Raw genomic sequence first — 19,995 nt, 5'->3', positions numbered from 1 at the left:
AATTGGCCAAATGTGTCATTGTTGCTGTTCCACCCCAGCGATAATTCTGTTTGCAGTGAGCTCCAAAAGTGTTTTGGACAGTGACACAATTTTTGTTGTTTTGACTTTGTACTCCAGCACTTTGGATTTGAAATGATACAATGAGGTTGAAGTGCAGACGGTCAGCTTTAATTTGAGGGTATTTTCATCCATATCGGGTGAATCGTTTAGAAATTACAGCAGTTTTTGCACATTCACTTTTGTGTATGAAAGTAGTAAAAAGTTAAGTATTTGGTCCCAAATTCATAGCACGCAATGACTACATCAAGCTTGTGAGTCTAAACATTTGTTGGATGCATTTCCTGTTTGTAATGTTTGTGTTTCATATTATTTTGTGCCCAATAGAAGAATGGTAAATAATGTATTGTGTCATTTTGGAGTCACTATTATTGTAAATAAGAATATAATGTTTTTAAACACTTCTACATTCATGTGGATGCTACCATGATTAACGATAATCCTGAATGAATCATGAATAATGATGAGTGAGAATGTTAGATGCACAAATATGATATTTGTGCATCTGCAAATTAAAGCTGACAGTCTGCACTTTAACCTCACAATCATTGCATCATTTAAAAACCAAAGTCCTGGAGTACAGAGCCAAAGCAACTAAACATTTGTCAAAGTCCCAATACTTTTGGAGCTCACTCCATGTGTGAGAGCTACAGGACAATGTTTTAACCCTGGATTCACGTCCCCTCTCTGTCTCTCTCTTAGGGAGCCACGATAAAGTGAAATGAGATAACAGGGGAGATCTTTGTGGCACGGGTGATCCATGGAGGGGAGATCTTTGTGGCACGGGTGATCCATGGAGGGGAGATCTTTGTGGCACGGGTGATCCATGGAGGGGAGATCTATGTGGCACGGGCGATCCATGGAGGACTGGCGGACTGCGACGGTGAGACCACCTTTCTCTCTCTCTCTCTCTCTCTCTCTCTCTCACTCACACACACACACACACACACACACACACACACACACACACACACACACACACACACACACACACACACACACACACACACACACACACACACACACACACACACACACACACACACACTCTCTCTCTCTCACTCACTCTGTCTTTAATCTGTTTCTTCTTTCTCATTTGTGCCCCTCCTCCCCCCTCTCTCTCTCTAGGTCTGCTGCATGCAAGGGACAGGATCACAGAGGTGAATGGCTACTCTCTAGATGGCCTGGAGCCTGAGCAGGTCATTGAGATAGTGGTGAGTAGCAGAACACTGCTTGGCTGCCCAAACATGCACACATTTCACACAGTCAACACAGACGGTGTCTGTAGTACGTCTTCATCCACCAGTGATGTACATGGGCGTTTATCTGTCTTTGGACCCACAGGCCCGGTCTCAAGGCACTCTCATGTTCAAAGTGGTTCCCATCACAGGTAGACCAGTCAACAACCAGATAATAGTGAGTAATGGCATGTTTACCGACCTACCCTTCCCTGGTAACAGTATCAGACAAGTCATGCAAGCTGATTGAACCATAATGGCACCAAAACCAAAGTCTTTCTCTTGACAATAGGAGGTTACTATTACCAAGAAAACCTATGGCTCAGTTCCTGTCTTCAGTGTTGTAGTAAAGATCTTTTCATTGCATTGTCCTTGTGTCTTGTTGTCTGTTGTATTGTGTCTCCTGGTGTCCCAGCTGTATGTGCGTGTCATGGCAGACTACAGTCCCCAGCAGGACCCGGCCATCCCCTGCGCCGAGGCAGGTATGGACTTCAGGAAGGGAGACCTGCTGGAGATCGTGGACCAGTCAGACACCCTCTGGTGGCAGGCCAAGAAACTACCCAGCACCTCGGCACCCTGTGCTGGGCTTATCCCCTCCACCAACCTGCTCAGGAGGAAACAGAAAGAGTTCTGGTGGTCTCAGCCCTACCAGCCGCACACCTGCATCAAACCCTGTGAGTAATTTCCTCTACAATGAATCATATTGTTTCACTCATTTGTTTACTTCAAGATGACTTTGGTGGATTATTTTGTATGTTTTTTTTCTATTTTCTGAGGAAAATAGAGGAAGATTTTGAATCTGGTATTTAAGTCTTTGTTGAAGTTAGTTCATCATGTAGCCTGTGGTATGCAAAATATAGTATCACTCAACTATAACACTGTTTACTTTATCTCAATCATTTCTGAATTCCAATTTGGAATGTGAGAGGAGCTAAGAGAAGGTGAACATAACTTGCTCTACTGAGCTCTCCTTTGAGCTCAATTAGAATCAACTCCAACACCATGTCTAGTGACATACACATTCCTCACATTATCGTGCTCTCCCCCTCCCTGTTCCCCCGCTCCTAGAGGAGGGTGAGTTTAGCACTAACATCGAGGGGATCTATCTGACTGGGTTCAGACGTAGCCTGCGTCTGTGTCAGCGGCAGTCCCTAAGCACAGGCTCCAGTCAGCAGTCCTGCTACACCCGCTGCTCCGGCAGCTGCTACAGTGCCCTCAACAACCCATACGAAGAGGTGGTACGATACCAGTGCAACCCGCAGGACAAGCACCGCCTGGTCGCCCTGGTGGGTAATTCACCAGTCTGACACTAACCAGCTACACAAATAGATTGGCACAAGATTCAAATATGTATTGACTGTCATGAGTACGTGCTAACGCGTAAATGGCTCTGTGGCCAATAAGGCAGAGACGGTATGACACATGTTGTGTCACTGTTCTTGTACATGGGCAGTGTGTCTCTACTTGTATTGACGCAGAATATGTGTGATGACATGACAGAGATCTCACAAGTGTGTTGTTCTCTCTCAGGTCCCTCTGGCGTTAGAGTGAACGAACTTCGCAGACGGTTAATCGAAATCAACCCAGTGACCTTTCAAGGGGCAGGGCCTCATAAGTAAACCACCTAACCTCTGTGAACCTGTCAGTCTATTTGACTTTCTTCCATTGTTGACATGGATACAATCGATGTCTTATTTGATGTCGTCCTATGATGTCTTGTATGACGTCTTTTCTTCCTATGATGTCATTTGAAATATTTGTCCCTCTTCCTCCAGACACGACACGAGCCGCTAAGAGCCATGAGGAGTCTGGTAAAGAGTATCACTTCATCAACAGAGAACTGTTTGAGAACATGGTTCACAACAACAAGTAGGTACTCCCTGAATAACAGCTTATCACTTTCCTCTCACAAACACATGTTGTTAAATCAACTGTCACAACATGAATGTGACTCGTGGCCTTGTGTCCTAATGGGGACAAAGAGGATTAAGTAAGTTAATAACATTGATGTGGACCACCTGATTATAAGCCAGGGTTTTGTGTTGCATTTGTTTTAAACCAGGTTTCTGGAAAACGGGGAGTACAAAGGTCATTTCTACAGCACTAGTCTTGATGCTGTGAAGGATGTTTTGAACAGTGGAAGGATCTGTGCCATCGAAATCGAGCCTCACGTGAGTCCTGCTGGGGTTCTTCCCCAGTGGGGCTTCATCATTGACTTGGCCTTATTGTGGAGTTAGCTCTGTGTTGACCTCAGTTGCATCTTGGCCAGGTCTTCATTGAAAATGAGAATTAGTTCTCAATTGACCCATGTATGATGACTGTCCCGTTTTAGGCCATCCAGTCAGTGAGGACACATGAGCTCAAGGCCTACGTCATCTATGTGAAGCCGCCCACCGCAGAACGCATGAAGGAGACCAGAAAGGACGCTCAGATCACCACAAACTACTACGTCAACATCCCTTTCAAAGTAAGCACTATTATGGTTTTATTATCATTTCTCCGTTTTTTTCATTGACCAGGAAGTCTCTCACGGTTTGAACCTCTTTTTCCAAAGATACCTGGTAATAATATGCCATCCCTATGGTGATCAAATGGTTGAAATACTGACCATCATGCCATATTTAAGATAGTGACCAACTGTCATGTTATTCTGTTCCCAACAGGAGGAAGACTTCCAGGAGATTGAGGAGGCAGCCAGAAAGATGGAGTCTCACTAGTGCCAGTTCTTTGACTGTGAGGAGGGCTCAGGACGAGCCACAGTGGGTTCCTGCCAACTGGATATGATCCACAGAGGAGTTTTGATGAGAAATGAGGAGAGGAGAGGACATAAAAGGATAACAAACAGGGCATCGTAAAAGAGGGAATGGAGAACAACATGGATGAGGAGTGTCTGTCACCTTTGGTTGCTACTTTTGAAGATACCCCCTTTGTTTTGGATTGGATTTATTGTTTTGTTTTGTTTAGTGTGAGTTTGAGAGACTCATACAGATACTGTCCTTGTGTCTGCTTGAATCTGTTGTTGACTATTTTGCCTATACAAGGCTATGATGGCGCTGGATTAAACCAAAAATCATGTGTCTGTTTTTCTCTGAAATTGTGTGCATAGTTGGAGATAATGTATTGATGTGCTACATAGGCATGCTATGAGAGGTTGTAGGTTAACCTCTCATCTTTCGTTTACAATTAAAGCAAATAATTGTCCATGCTGAATTTCTGTATTTCTGTTTTTATTTGATTTAATAAAAAGAATGTTAATGCCAAAGAACGTATATCCAAGTGCTCTAGATTGGTACGATGTTTCAGTAGGAAGGTGAGCAAGTAAGTGGAGTTGTGTGCTCACCATTGAACACAATGTTTTCATAATACTGAAGGATACCTTCAGCACAGGCTGTAATCCCAGGCTATTATTATACAGAATATTTTCTGTGTAACATAATGGGATATGGAATAATGCTAAAATATGTGATGTATATTGTTACCAATTTTAAAAATACAATTTTGTGTGTGAACGCGTGTTTTTTAATATGTGTTTGTGTGGCATTTTGTGTCAACATGTGTAAAAGACAGAATGTTTTTGTTTTTTTTACCGGAAGTTCCTTTTTGTGTTCTCAGCTAAAAATCACTGTAATGGCAAGGCAACGAGTGTAAACAAAGTGGTCGGGTAAACAGCGTGGCAACCAACATGCAGACGTTACCGGCCCAAAACGTTTTAACAGCTAGGTAGCTAACTAGCTATCTCTTATCGGGGTTGTTTTAATAGGGTATCCCGCAGAAATGGACACAGGAGGATTCCAGGTCTGTAGCTAGCTAGTTATTTCAGCTAGCTAATCTTGTAACGGTCGGAAACACAAGGTTGCTCTAGCTAATTTAGCTGACCAGCTAGTTATAATTTAGCTATATCTTAGTTAGCTATAACTATGTATCCATAAATTCGTTATAACTAGTGATTTTTGTCCTATTCCAGTTGCCCAGTGTGTGCAGTTTATGTTTTTTAATCAAAATATTTATTTATGAACAGAGCACTCGACGGAGGGACCTCCCGCCTCTTCCACAGGTACCACTACCATTAGCCGCGCATGCGCCACTACACTTACACGACCATCCATATCATAAATCTTAAGAGTATTTCGACTTGTAACTAGCTAGTATGCAGCACATTGGTAGCCTATGAGCACAAGCCCAGTCAAAAGACTGCTCTCAGACAGCCAGTTCCCATAGGTCTCTGGTTTCTGCACCCTGCAGAGGGCCCAACAACAACAAATCAGAGAGGGTGTAACAGGGACCTTGCTGCAGAACCATACAGCATTAGGGGTTAAGGTCAACAACACCATGAAGAGGCGTAGCTTATGTCATTTCAGAACTGTGGCCCAACATCAGAGGGAAATGAAATATGGCCTTAATAATCATCAAAATTGTTCTTAAACCAAATTATTACATCAATAAAGTTGTTGTAGTTTAGTCTAGGCTATTTTTGTTGAGGGTCACTTTCACCTCAAGGGGTCAAATCCCTCAAGTCTGAATAGTCTGATCTGATCTATGCCTTGATTGGTTGGTATTCCAGTACCTTGGCAGATGCATACTGCAGATTTAGCCCAGGATTAGGCAGTGCCACCAAGGCTGTGGCACAGGAATATCCTCAGAGCCCTTTCTGATTCTTGGATAGAATGGTGAGAAAACAAATCACGGTAAGTTCTCTCTCATACACAGTCCTGGGCTTAGTTTTGGGAAACCGGGCCCTGGTGCTGCTGGATCTTCTCTCTGTACGAGAAGGACTCTGTTTTCTGAGTCCAGGTTGTTAAGTTTTGGAGGATTTTATTGTTGAGATCAATTGGAGAAATGTACTCTTTGTGACTGGGAGTGTTATCTACTTTGAAAGCAAGTTTTGGAGAGAGCTTTGTACAACCACTTGCTTGGTTCTGTTGTTCCTTGGTTCCCCTCTGATCCTATCTCTTGGCATGTATGGATTGAGGGCCTCCCAAGAGCGCAGCGGTCTAAGGCACTGCATTGCCGTGTTAGAGGCGTCACTACAGACCCTGGTTTGTTCTCAGGCTATGTCACAACTGGCCGTGATTGGGAGTCCCATAGGGCAGCGCACAATTGGCCCAGCGTTGTCTGGGTTAGGGGAGTGTTCAGCCGGGGGGGTAGGCCGTCATTGTAAATAAGAATTTGTTCTTAACTGACTTGCCTAGTTAAATAAAGGTTAAAGAAGTGAATATAATGAAGTATATTAAGTAATCATTAAGGTGTATTATGTAAGATGTTGGCCAAGCCTCATTCTCTTCTTCCTGGTCCTCTTTAGCGTGGACAGTGTGCCCTGCCCCCCATGTCAAGGTGAGTCTCACCTCCTTAGGCTGTTGTGATACTGTTTCAACTCATTTATCCCAGCAGAACATCTCTCTCACGCTCTCTCTTTCCCTTTTTTATGTATGGCATTTCAACAACTGCATGAAGTCAAGATACAGGTGGTGAGTTGCCTTCAGAAGGATGTTGTAATAGATAATTTAACTATAGAATTTTGGTTGGCGCTGCTGGCTTGGATATAGTTTTCTTAACCTGTTTTGTCTCCTATGTAGACGAGATGCCGGTCCCTAAAAGCAAGAGGAAGAAGTCGAAGAGTCAGGTGGATGGTGTTGAAAGCCCAGAGGGTGGGTGGAAAAGGAATATTTCCAAGGAATAGTTCTCGGGAGCTCCTTCTGTTGAACTGCTGGTGAACAGCATTGTTCCAGATTTTGGAGGCATTTTGCCTTTAAGTTTCAGGCTATGGGTTAACTATAAAGCTTGCATTCCACTGTCAAATAATCATGTATATACGGTTAAAGTACTAGTAATGACTTGAACCACATAGTAAGTACACCTCAAGTATATAATAAGAGAGTTGTGTTGTTTATATGTGCAGCAGACTCAGGGATGGAGATGGCCCAGATGGGGGGTCTGAGCAGTCGCAGGTCATCTGAGGTCATCCAGGCCTTGACCCCTGATTCGCAGGAAGCTGCACCACAGAGAAGGAAGAAGAAGAAAAAGGCAGCGACCGTAGGTAAACAGCATATCTGACTATAGCTAAACAACATGCCTGACTATATGTAAACAACATATCTGACTGTAGGTAAACAACATGCCTGACTATAGGTAAACAGCATGCCTGACTATAGATAAACAGCATGCCTGACTATAGATAAACAGCATGCCTGACTATAGGTAAACAGCATGCCTGACTATAGGTAAACAGCATGCCTGACTATAGGTAAACAGCATGCCTGACTATAGATAAACAGCATGCCTGACTATAGGTAAACAACATGCCTGACTATAGGTAAACAACATGCCTGACTATTGGTAAACAACATGCCTGACTATACAGTTGAAGTCGGAAGTTTACATACACCTTAGCCAAATACATTGAAACTCAGTTTTTCACAATTCCTGACATTTAATCCAAGTAAAAATTCCCTGTCTTAGGTCAGTTAGGATCACCACTTTATTTTAATGCGAAATGTCAGAATAATAGTAGAGAGAATGATTTATTTCAGCTTTTATTTCTTTCATCACATTCCTAGTGGGTCAGAAGTTTACATACACTCAATTAGTATTTGGTAGCATTGCCTTTAAATTGTTTAACTTGGGTCAAACGTTTTGGGTAGCCTTCCACAAGCTTCCCACAATAAGTCCTCCTGACAGAGCTGGTGTAACTGAGTCAGGTTTGTAGGCCTCCTTGCTCGCACACACATTTTCAGTTCTGCTCAGACATTTTCTGGGATTGAGGTCAGGGCTTTGTGATGGCCACTACAATACCTTGACTTTGTTGTCCTTAAGCCATTTTGCCACAACTTTAGAAGTATGCTTGGGGTCATTGTCAATTTGGAAGACCCATTTGCGGCCAAGCTTTAACTTCCTGACTGATGTCTTGAGATGTTGCTTCAATATATCCACAGAATTTTCTTTCCTCATGAAGTCATCTATTTTGTGGAATGCACCAGTCCCTCCTGCAGCAAAGCACCCCCACAACATGATGCTGCCACCCCTGTGCTTCACAGTTGGGGTGGTGTTTTTCGGCTTGCAAGCATCCCCTTTTTTCCTCCAAACATAACAATGGTCATTATGGCTAAACAGATCTATTTTTGTTTCATCAGACCAAAGGACATTTCTCCAAAAAGTACAATCTTTGTCCCCATGTGCAGTTGCAACCTGTAGTCTGGCTTTTTTATGGTGGTTTTGGAGCAGTGGCTTCTTCCTTGCTGAGCGGCCTTTCAGGTTATGCCGATATAGGACTCGTTTTACTGTGGATATAGATACTTTTGTACCTGTTTCCGCCAGCATCTTCACAAGGTCCTTTGCTATAGTTCTGGGAATGATTTGCACTTTTCGCACCAAAGTACGTTCATCTCTAGGAGACAGAATGCGTCTCCTTTCTGAGCGGTATGGCGGCTGCGTGGTCCCGTATACTTGCGTACTATTGTTTGTACAGATGAACGTGGTACCTTCAGGCGTTTGGAAATTGCTCCCAAGGATGAACTAGACTTGTGGAGGTCCACAATGTTTTTTCTGAGGTCTTGGCTGATTTCTTTTGATCTTCCCATGATGTCAAGCAAAGAGGCACTGAGTTTGAAGGTAGGCCTTGAAATACATCCACAGGATGCAATTGACTCAAATGATGTCAATTAGCCTATCAGAAGCTTCTAAAGCCATTACATAATTTTCTGGAATTTTCTGAATTCTGTATCACAATTTTCTGAATTGTGATACAGTGAAATAATCTGTCTGTAAACAATTGTTGGAAAAATTACTTGTCATGCACAAAGTAGATGTCCTAACTGACTTGCCAGAACTATAGTTTGTTATCAAGAAATTTGTGGAGTGGTTGAAAAACGAGTTTTAATGACTCCAACCTAAGTTTATGTAAACTTCTGACTTCAACTGTAGGTAAACAACAGGCTTGACTATAGGTAAACAACAGGCCTCAGGGGAACCATATACCTACTCTTTCTACTTTTAACTCAAACATTATCTTGTTTGTGTATTATTTATTCTATCGCTACTGCATGGTTAAGATTATATTCCACTTATATTCAATACATTCCGTTCTGTTTTACCAAAACCATTTATAGGCTATATGTCATAGTTGTACTTACTGTATTTGTGAAATGTACTAAGTTACATGTGGAGCGTTGTTCGTTCGCTTGTTTGTGTCTCAGACCTGGAGGATGACCAGGCTGACCTGGTGAACGGGGATGGACTGGTCCAGAACACAGCAGAGGCAGGGGAAGAAGTGACCAAAAAACCCAAGAGGAAGAAGTAAGAGACACTATAATATGGCCTATCTATTCTACGGTATCTTAGTCACTTAATGTTTACATACCTGGCATTACTCATCTCATGTGTATATACTGTTTTCTATACTATTCTATGGTATCTCATTCACTTAATGTTTTCATATCTTGTATTACTCATCTCATATGTATATACTGTTTTCTATACTCTTCTACTGTATCTTAGTCCGTTCCGCTCTGACATCGCTCGTCCATATGATGTATATAGTCTTAATTCATTCCAACTTAGATTTGTGTGTATTGGGTATATGTTGTGTAATTTGTTAGATGTTACTGCACTGTCGGAGCTAGAAGCACAAGCATTTCGCTACACCCGCAATAACATCTGCTAATCACATGTATGTGACAAATCAACTTTGATTGATTTATGGTGTAGAGTAAAATGTGTGTGGTATGTTTTCACTTGTATGGTTCTGTTATGATAGTATGATATGCTTTATTAATGAGCTCAGTTTCCCTCTCTTTTGTTCTTTCTATTCTTTTTTCGTGGTCACTTCCTAGGAAGTCGAAAGTGTCAGAGACGCAGTACGTCAACGAGCTTCATGTAGAGGACGATGACGTCATCACAGACGCTCAGTCACCCATCCCCCGGCATTCCCTGTTCTCTGCTCCCCTGGGACAGAGCCAGCCTGTGGGGAAGGTGTTTGTAGAGGGGAGCAGTGAGTGTCCCCCTTCCTTCTGTTATTTTATGTTAGCTGTACATGGTAGAGTTTAAGAGTATAGGTTGGTTTCCAGGACACAGATTCATTAACCTAGTATTGGCCTATGAAGCAATTTCAATGGAAAACCTCCATTGGAAGCTTTAATTGGTCGAGGACTAGTCTTGTTTCTGTGTCTGGAGAAATTGGCCTTATATGAATTATTTGGACATCCTTGTGAGTCCTGTCTTATATGTTGGATAATGATGTGTTGTTTTACTTTCAGAGAGGTTTCAAGCGGCCGATCGGTCAGACAGACCGAAGTCCAGCAATCAGGTGGACAACTTCGTGGACATCCAGCAGATGTGGACCACCAAGGATGTGTCTGTTAGGGTGCATGGTGGCTTCAGGTGTGTGCGTGCAGGTGTCTGTTTGAAAGACTGTGTGTGTGTGTGTGTGTGTGTATGCTCTCTCTATCTCACATCTCTCTATCTCTCTAATGTACAGGGGGGTTGGGCTGTTCTGCCACGGCTTCCTAGCAGGCTATGCCGTGTGGAACATCATAGTGATCTATGCCCTGGCAGGAAAACATCTCACTACTCTGCCTAACCTACTGCAGCAGTACCACAGCTTGTCCTACCCTGCACAGTCTCTCTTCTACCTGCTACTGGCTATAAGCACCGTGTCAGCCTTTGACAGGTAAGGAGGGGAGAGAGAGTGGGAGTCTGTGTGTGGCACACTGGGTTCAGGCCCAAAATAAATGTGGCCATTGTTGTGAAAATATGGGAAGCCTGTGGCTAGAGCTAGGAGGTGTTTGTGTGTGTATGTATACAACGCACTGTCGTTCTATTCCATCAATGGACCCCCTCACAAACACATACACACACACACACACATCTCCTTCTCTAGCTACAGGCTTGCACATTTTACAACAAACCCCAGTGTGCCCCGTTCCTCCCCAGTGTGTGTGTGTGTGTGTGTGTGTGTGTGTGTGTGTGGAGAGAGACTCATTCTCTTTCCATTTCAGGGTGAATCTGGCCAAAGGCGCCATGGCTATGAGAGAGTTTGTCACCCTGGACCCAGTTGCTCTAGCCTCTTTCTGTGAGTGAAAACATCTTTACAGTATGTTACTCAATTCATTCATTCAGGACAGACGGAGCCAACCTGTATATGATCCAGCCTATGATCCAGCCCAGCAAGCACGTTGTCTCTCTGGCCTTGGCAAATGGTCATTTCACTGAAGTAACTTTCCCTCTCCTCCTGCAGTGTACTTCTCAGCTCTGGTCCTCTCTCTCAGCCAGCAAATGACCAGTGACCGCATCAACCTGTACCCCAGTGCTAACGAGACCTTATGGTGTGCTAACTAACTGTTCTTATTGTCTTGGTATTAACATGTTCTAAGTTAGTTCTTGTATATTGATTATCCTACTCAGCAGTATCACTGTTGGGAGTCGGAGAGAATAGAACCCCCTTTTCTTCTGTTCCTCTGACTCCAGCCAAACAAACAAAAAAGCATTGTGACTTTTACAACCCCTCTCCTTCCCAGGCCTCCTGGGTCAGAGCACCAGATCCTGCACCCGTGGATCATAGTGAACCTGGTGGTGGCTGTGCTGGTAGGAATGGCCTGGATCTTCATCTCCACTAGGCCTGAGATGGACTACACCGAAGGTGAGGCTGAAGTAGTTTAAAAATATATATTTTTTTAGATTTCATTGAACAAACAGCAACTTAATATTTCCACAGACGTAGTTCCATATGACATTGACCAAGACTTACTGCACAACAGTCACAAACAGAGACGAAAGAAAAAAAGACTACTTAAAACAACACCACCTACTCAGGCGTAGATAAATTGCGACAGGCATTGTTGACGTGCTCAGTCCTATATGTTACCACGGTCTCAATACGTATCTATAAAATTGTTTAATATGTTTTGTATACACCATACTGAAATTGTATACACCATAGAAATATAATTACTAGACGGGACAAAGCACCTCAGACAGACCACAGCAATTTGACTGGATTGTACACACACTCAGCAACCTTACCGAATGACGCACATGTTAATGTCCCTTCAGAGATGGGTTTTCATTTTTCATGTGTATAAAAGCTTTGTATGTCAGTTGCCTTTAGAAGTGACATGGGCTGCCAATCTCTCTCTCCACTTACTTCCAAACCAGGGTTCCTAATGGCTATGGAGATCGAGTCCTTGAGACCAGAGGAGAAATCAGAAATGTCTACTTGAGGAATAGTTTTTCCATTTTCTTCTTGCACATCTTTTTTTGAACTGTATTTTATCAGCCAACACTAAATGTACACGTTGTTTTTGGCAATAATCAGTTTATTTTTGTATGACCCAAATGTGTGCTTGTTTTGTCAAATGTATTGATTACCATTGGAAATAATAAAAATGTTATCCCACTGAGATGCTTCTATATGTCATTTTGGGGACTTTAAACCAAACATACCATTTGCAGTGTATTGACCTGAAACAACATGGCTGTGTCTTGTTATATACCACACCATCAAATACAGTGCCTTCAGAAAGTATTCATGAGTCAAAACTGTAACTCAGCCACTCAGGAACATTCACGGTCTTCTTGGTAAGCAACTCCAGTGTAGATTTGGCCTTGTGTTTTAGGTTATTGTGAATTAATCTCCCAGTGTGGTGGAAAGCAGACTGAAATCAGGTTTTTGTCTAGAATTTTGCCTGTGCCCATTCTGTTTATTTTTTTTACCTGTAAAAACTTCCCAGTCTTTAATGATTACATGCATACCCATAACATGATGCAGCCACCACTATGCTTGAGAATATGGAGAATGGTACTCAGTAATATGTTATTGGATTTGCCCCAAACATAACACTTTGTATTCAGGACAAAATGTTAATTGCTTTGCCACATTTTTTGCAGTATTACTTTAGTGCCTTGTTGCAAACAGGATGCATGTTTTGAAATATTTGTATTCTGTACAGGTTTCCTTCTTTTCGCTGTCAATTAGGTTAGTATTGTGAAGTGACTACAATGTTGTTGATCCATTCTCAGTTTTCTGTCACAGCCGTTAAACTCTGTAACTGTTTTAAAGTCACTATTGGCCTCATGGTGAAATCCCTGAGAGGTTTCCTTCCTCTCTGGCAACTGAGTTAGTAAGGTCGCCTGTATCTTTGTAGAGACTGGGTGTATTGATACACCATCCAAAGTATAATTAATAACTTCACCATGTGCAAAGGGATATTAAATATCTGCTTTTTATTTATACCTATCATCTACCAATAGGTGCCCTTCTTTGCAAGGCATTGGAAAACCTCCCTGGTCTTTGTGGTTGAATCTGTTTTTGAAATTCACTGCTCGACTGAGGGACCTTACAGATAATTGTATGTGTGGGATACAGAGATAAGGTAGCCATTCAAAAATCATGTTAAACACATTGCACACTGAGTCCATGCAACTTATTATGTGACTTAAGCACATTTTTACTCCTGAACTTATTTAGGCTTGCCATAACAAAGGGGTTAAATACTTGTTGACTCAAGACATTTCAGCTTTTCATTTTTTATTAATTAGTAAACATTTCAAAAAACATAATTTCACTTTGACATTATAGGCTATTGTGTGTAGGCCGGTGACACAAAAACATCTACATTTAATCAATTTAAATTCAGGCTGTAACACAATTTATTTTGGAAAAAGTCAAGGGGTGTGAATTACATTCTGAAGGCTCTGTATAGCACACCATTAAACCAGAACATTACCACATCACTAAATCAAATCCTGTAAAATGTGTAGCACTGGAACTAGGGCTGGAACAATAATCGTTAGTTGTGTAACCGACAATGATGGACAATAACTGTGATATTTGAAAAAAATATTGTCATAATCGTCTTAACATTCATTGTAGGATGGGGGATTCAACTTTATTCACTTTTATTTGTTTTATTTCACCTTTATTTAACCAGGTAGGCCAGTTGAGAACAAGTTCTCATTTACAACTGCGACCTGGCCAGGATAAAGCAAAGCAGTGCGACAAAAACAATGACACAGAGTTACACATGGAATAAACAAACATACAGTCAATAATACAGTAGAAAAAAAGTATATATACAGTGTGTGCAAATGAGGTAAGATAAGGGAGGAAAGGCAATAAATAGGACATGGTGGTGAAGTAATTACAATATACCAATTAAACACTGGAGTGATAGATGTGCAGAGGATGAATGTGCAAGTAGAGATACTGGGGTGCAAAGGAGCAAGATAAATAAATAAATACAGTATGGGGATGAGGTAGTTGGACGGGCTATTTACAGATGGGCTGTGTACAGGTGCAGTGATCTGTGAGCTGCTCAGACAGCTGGTGCTTAAAGCTAGTGAGGGAGATATGAGTCTCCAGCTTCAGTGATTTTTGCAGTTCGTTACAGTCATTGGCAGCAGAGAACTGGAAGGAGAGGCGGCCAAAGGAGGAATTGGCTTTGGGGTTGACCAGTGAGATATATCTGCTGGAGCACGTGCTACGGGTGGGTGCTGCTATGGTGATCAGTGAGCTGAGATAAGGCGGGGCTTTGCCTAGCAAAGACTTGTAGATGACCTTGAGCCAGTGGGTTTGGCGACGAGTATGAAGCGAGGGCCAGCCAACGAGAGCATACAGGTCGCAGTGGTGGGTGGTATATGGGGCTTTGGTGAGAAAACGGATGGCACTGTGATAGACTGCATCCAATTTGTTCAGTAGAGTGTTGGAGGCTATTTTGTAGATGACTTGGCCGAAGTTGAGGATCGGTAGGATGGTCAGTTTTACGAGGGTATGTTTGGCAGCATGAGTGAAGGATGCTTTGTTGCGAAATAGGAAGCCGATTCTAGATTTCATTTTGGATTGGAGATGCTTAATGTGAGTCTGGAAGGAGAGTTTACATTCTAGCCAGACACCTAGGTATTTGTAGTTGTCCACATATTCTAAGTCAGAACCGTCTAGAGTAGTGATGCTGGACGGGCAGGCAGGTGTGGGAAATGATCGGTTGAAGAGCATGCATTTAGTTTTACTTGCATTTAAGAGCAGTTGGAGGCCACGGAAGGAGAGTTGAATGGCATTGAAGGTCGTCTGGAGGTTAGTTAACACAGTGTCCAAAGAAGGGCCAGAAGTATACAGAATGGTGTCGTCTGCGTAGAGGTGGATCAGAGAATCACCAGCAGCAAGAGCGACATCATTGATGTATACAGAGAAGAGAGTCTGCCCGAGAATTGAACCCCGTGGCACCCCCATAGAGATTGCCAGAGGTCCGGACAACAGGCCCTCCGATTTGACACACTGAACTCTATCAGAAAAGTAGTTGGTGAACCAGGCGAGGCAGTCATTTGAGAAACCAAGGCTGTTGAGTCTGCCGATAAGAATGTGGTGATTGACAGAGTCGAAAGCCTTGGCCAGATCGATGAATACGACTGCACAGTAATGTATCTTATCGATGGCGGTTAGGATATCGTTTAGGACCTTGAGCGTGGCTGAGGTGCACCCATGACCAGCTCTGAAACCAGATTGCATAATGGAGAAGGTATGTTGGGATTCGAAATGGTCGGTAATCTGTTTGTTAACTTGGCTTTCGAAGACCTTAGAAAGGCAGGGTAGGATAGATATAGGTCTGTAGCAGTTTGGGTCTAGAGTGTCTCCCCCTTTGAAGAGGGGGATGATCGCGGCAGCTTTCCAATCTTTGGGAATCTCAGACGATACGAAAGAGAGGTTGAACAGGCTAGTAATAGGGGTTGCAACAATTTCGGCAGATAATTTTAGAAAGAGAGGGTCCAGATTGTCTAGCCCAGGGGATTTGTAGGGGTCCAGATTTTGCGACTCTTTCAGAACATCAGCTATCTGGATTTGGGTGAAGGAGAAATAGGGGAGGCTTGGGCGAGTTTCTGTGGGGGGTGCAGGGCAGTTGACCAGGGTAGGGGTAGTGTGGTGGCTTATTTCTGTATTTACCAAATGAGGAGAAACAAACTTCACACACCAGTCAGAGTTATACTTAAACTACATTTTTAATAATAAGAGCTTTGCAATAGCATTTTGACTTTCAATGATGCGCCATCTCTAATGAACCATTGAAAGTGACAACAGAAAATTACAAAGATCTTTTATAGCCAAGATACACCCCTCTCAACCTACATGACGAACCACAGATCTTAGGAACAGTTCACAAAGAAAGACTTTTACTTGAGAGAGAGGAGTATCCCATAGCCAGATAGCATTCACTATAAATTATCGTTCAGTTTGGTCCCTAAGACGAGGTTCTAATCTCGTTCCTGGTACTTCATAGCACAGAACCATTACCTCAGCCAATGGCATAACAAATGTTAACTCTAGATACTCCCATCTCAAGTAAACCCCCTCTTGACCCCACTCCTGGACAAGCTCACTGAGGGGAGTGAGCCTCTATGTCATACACTATCCCAGGATAAGTACAACATCAGAGAGGACATATAATGGTTCCAGACACTGCCATAATCCTCCCCCAATGCCAAAGGAGGGAGTGACTGGCGCACAGACATTGTGGAGACAAGTAATTGGTTCCCCATTAATCACACCATCCCTTCACATGGTTTAACAGATACATTCACATATGAAGACAATGTTCCATCCTGTCCTCTTCCTTTTCTGATATTCTGCATAGCACCAGAGACATGTAAAAGACAAGCCTGACCTCTCCCCTCTCTGGGCCCCAAGTGACTGAGCCCCAGCTGAGGGAAGAAATGCAACTGCCAACACTAGAGTCTATTAGAAATACATTCTAATGAAAAGTATATCACATAAGAATATTATGCAGATATGACATCTTAATTACTTATGTTACCCAACTAATTCTGATTCATCCACCAGAGTAGCCAGGTGCAAAGCATGGCCAGCCGTAGAAAAATGCTTATTGAAATTCTCAATTATAGTGGATTTATCAGTGGTGACAATGTTTCCTAGCCTCAGTGCAGTGAGCAGCTGGGAGGAGGTGCTCTTATTCTCCATGGACTTTACAGTCCTATAACTTTTTTGAGTTTGTGCTACAGGATGAAAATTTATGTTTGAAAAGCTAGTCTTAGCTTTCCTAACTGCCTGTGAATATGGATTCCTAACTTCCCTGAAAAGTTGCATATCGTGGGGGCTATTTGATGCTAATGCAGTACGCCACAGGATGTTTTTGTGCTGGTCAAGGGCAGTCAGGTCTGGAGTGAACCAAGGGCTGTTCCTGGTTCAATCTTTTTTGAATGGGGCATGCTTATTTATTTATTTATTTTTAATTTTATCCCCTTTTCTCCCCAATTTTCGTGGTATCCAATCGCTAGTAATTACTATCTTGTCTCATCGCTACAACTCCCGTACGGGCTCGGGAGAGACGAAGGTCGAAAGCCATGCGTCCTCCGAAGCACAACCCAACCAAGCCGCACTGCTTCTTTAACACAGCGCGCCTCCAACCCGGAAGCCAGCCGCACCAATGTGTCGGAGGAAACACCGTGCACCTGGCCCCCTTGGTTGGCACGCACTGCGCCCGGCCCGCCACAGGAGTCGCTGGAGCGCGATGAGACAAGGATATCCCTACCGGCCAAACCCACCCTAACCCGGACGACGCTAGCCCAATTGTGCGTCGCCCCACGGACCTCCCGGTCGCGGCCGGCTGCGACAGAGCCTGGGCGCGAACCCAGAGACTCTGGTGGCGCAGTTAGCACTGCGATGCAGTGTCCTAGACCACTGCGCCACCCGGGAGGCCCCGGGGCATGCTTATTTAAGATGGTGAGGAAGGCACTTTTAAAGAATAACCAGGCATCCTCTACTGACGGGATGAGGTCAATATCCTTCCAGGATACCCGGTCCAGGTCGATTGCACCTGTGTAATGATCATGCTGTTTAATCAGTTTCTTGATATGCCACACCTGCCAGGTGGATGAATTATCTTGCCAAATGAGAAATGCTCACAAACAGGGATGTAAACAAATTTGTGCACACAATTGGAGAGAAATAAGCTTTTGTGCATATGGAACATTTCTGGGATCTTTTATTTCAGCTCATGAAACATGGGACCAGCACTTTAGTTAGTTAGTATGTTAGTTAGCCATGTTATGAATACCAAGCATCTGTTGTTGACATCACAATACGATTTAAAAACATTAGTTAGCTCCAAAAATGGTTTGTAACTTTGGCTGCATGCAGACAGTGCATTTAGCCATCCTGTGGCTAGCCACACTACAACCTTAATTTTACCAGGTTCCTGTAAGCAATTGTAATGACAGTCCACCACAACATACCAGAGAGTCTCCTGATTAGCAAGGGATAGCCTGTGTTTAACTTAATTGCATATTAAAATCACAGTTTGAGGTCATTGTGAGGGAATTTTGACAGTTGTTAGGTGAAATTGGTTTTCCTGGGAAAATGTTGTCCGAGGTTGCAATAGTAACCAAGGCGGGCAGGGCTTAGCGAAGTGTCTCCCTCAGTTTTTTATGCGACCACGTTTTCCAAAAACTCTTAAATATCTGCTCTGAATTAAGATTGAAATATGTCTGTAGAAGAATGGGGTGTTAGCTACAGTATGACATGACCCCTTGACTTTGTAAACATCTCTTTTGGTTATTGAACTACGGTAAATTAAGTGGATTTTCACCCAATAAGAATAACATTATGGGTCCCTGATCTGAACAACACAGAAATGCATAATTATGTGTGACATGATAGACAGCCATATAACGCCACCCCTTGGTATACACAAACTACCTCTGGCTCAGAACGTTTTCTTTCTCAATTTCTTGTTTTCTACCTAATCACTACATCTTTAGAGTAGACAGAAAAAAGATGTCAAGGCCTTTATTTGCATGAATGGCCTACAACATATGCTTGTGTAGGGCAGGGTTTCGCAAATTCAGTCCTGTGGCCCTCCATGGGTGCACGTTTTGGTTTTTGCCCTAACACTACACAGCTGTTTCAAATAACCAACTCATCATCAAGCTTTGATCATTTGAATGAAAAACATCCACCCAGTGGACAGGTTTCTATGTTTTAGAGCAGGGGTGACAAACTCATTCCACGAGGGTCGAGTGTCTGCGGGTTATTTCCTTTCAATTAAGACCTAGACAACCAGGTGAGGGGAGTTCCTTACTAATTAGTGACCTTAATTCATCAATCAAGTACAAGGGCGCACCAAAAACCCAGAGACCCTCTGCCCTCCGCGGAATGATTTTGAGACGTGTTTTAGAGGCTACTGAGTCAGAGGAGGCTGGTGGGAGGAGCTATTGGAAGACGGGTATCAAACACATTACACATATGGAAACCCACGTTTGACTCCATTCCATCGATTCCATTCCAGCCATCACAATTAGCCCATCCTCCTATAGCTCCTATCACCAGCCTCCTCTGCTACGGATGCCACAATAATCATACTAACACACACCAAGTACTAAGATAGATCTCAGTCTAAGGAGATGCAATATCCTCCTTTGCATATTTGAGTATTATTCTACACACAGGCAATTTTTGCTATTGAATGAGCTCCGCCCCCAAACAAGACCAAATTTGGTTGGTCTGGACAATATCTGAACCAATCATAGACATCTATGTTTCACAAGTTTGGACAGCACTGTACATTACAGTAGAGTGCAGTAAAGTATAGTTCAGTACAATACAATAAAGTACATTATACTGTACTCTATTGTCGTGTGCTCAAACATGTGGTTTCCATATGTTTGATAACATTCCATTCATTACAATGAGCCTGTCCTCGTATAG

General features: G+C 42.9%; 1 protein-coding gene and 1 pseudogene across 3 annotated transcripts; both read left to right on the top strand.

Annotated features, from left to right (window-relative positions):
- The first annotated feature begins 777 nt into the window (after nt 1-777).
- Nucleotides 778-4,564, top strand: LOC120050735 (annotated as a pseudogene).
- Nucleotides 4,565-4,913: 349 nt separating this feature from the next.
- Nucleotides 4,914-12,682, top strand: LOC120051279 (transmembrane protein 237B-like). Of its 3 annotated transcripts, none has more exons than XM_038998055.1 (14): nt 4,914-5,090; nt 5,314-5,349; nt 6,595-6,626; nt 6,747-6,760; nt 6,869-6,940; nt 7,195-7,329; nt 9,485-9,584; nt 10,121-10,278; nt 10,544-10,667; nt 10,765-10,956; nt 11,285-11,358; nt 11,524-11,611; nt 11,804-11,925; nt 12,441-12,682. In XM_038998055.1, exons 1-14 carry the CDS (start codon nt 5,070-5,072, stop codon nt 12,503-12,505), a joined length of 1,233 nt encoding a protein of 410 aa, XP_038853983.1. In that variant the 5' UTR covers nt 4,914-5,069; the 3' UTR covers nt 12,506-12,682. The 3 variants fall into 3 exon arrangements, with proteins under 3 accessions (XP_038853983.1, XP_038853982.1, XP_038853984.1); XM_038998054.1 differs by having other exon boundaries at nt 7,192-7,329; XM_038998056.1 differs by lacking the exons at nt 11,285-11,358; nt 11,524-11,611 and having other exon boundaries at nt 7,192-7,329.
- Nucleotides 12,683-19,995: the final 7,313 nt, after the last annotated feature.

The sequence above is a fragment of the Salvelinus namaycush genome, chromosome 7 (genome assembly GCF_016432855.1).
Source record: "Salvelinus namaycush isolate Seneca chromosome 7, SaNama_1.0, whole genome shotgun sequence".
Taxonomy (NCBI): Eukaryota; Metazoa; Chordata; class Actinopteri; order Salmoniformes; family Salmonidae; genus Salvelinus; species Salvelinus namaycush.
This window is presented reverse-complemented; position numbering and strand designations above follow the sequence as displayed.

Bases quoted from the DNA above. Each gene is read 5' to 3' on its own strand.
- LOC120051279 (XM_038998054.1), top strand. From the start codon at position 5,070: ATGGACACAGGAGGATTCCAG. The intron at 5,091-5,313 runs GTCTGTAGCTAG...ATTTATGAACAG, and splicing joins TGGACACAGGAGGATTCCAG to AGCACTCGACGGAGGGACCT. The intron at 7,330-9,484 runs GTAAACAGCATA...TTTGTGTCTCAG, and splicing joins GAAAAAGGCAGCGACCGTAG to ACCTGGAGGATGACCAGGCT.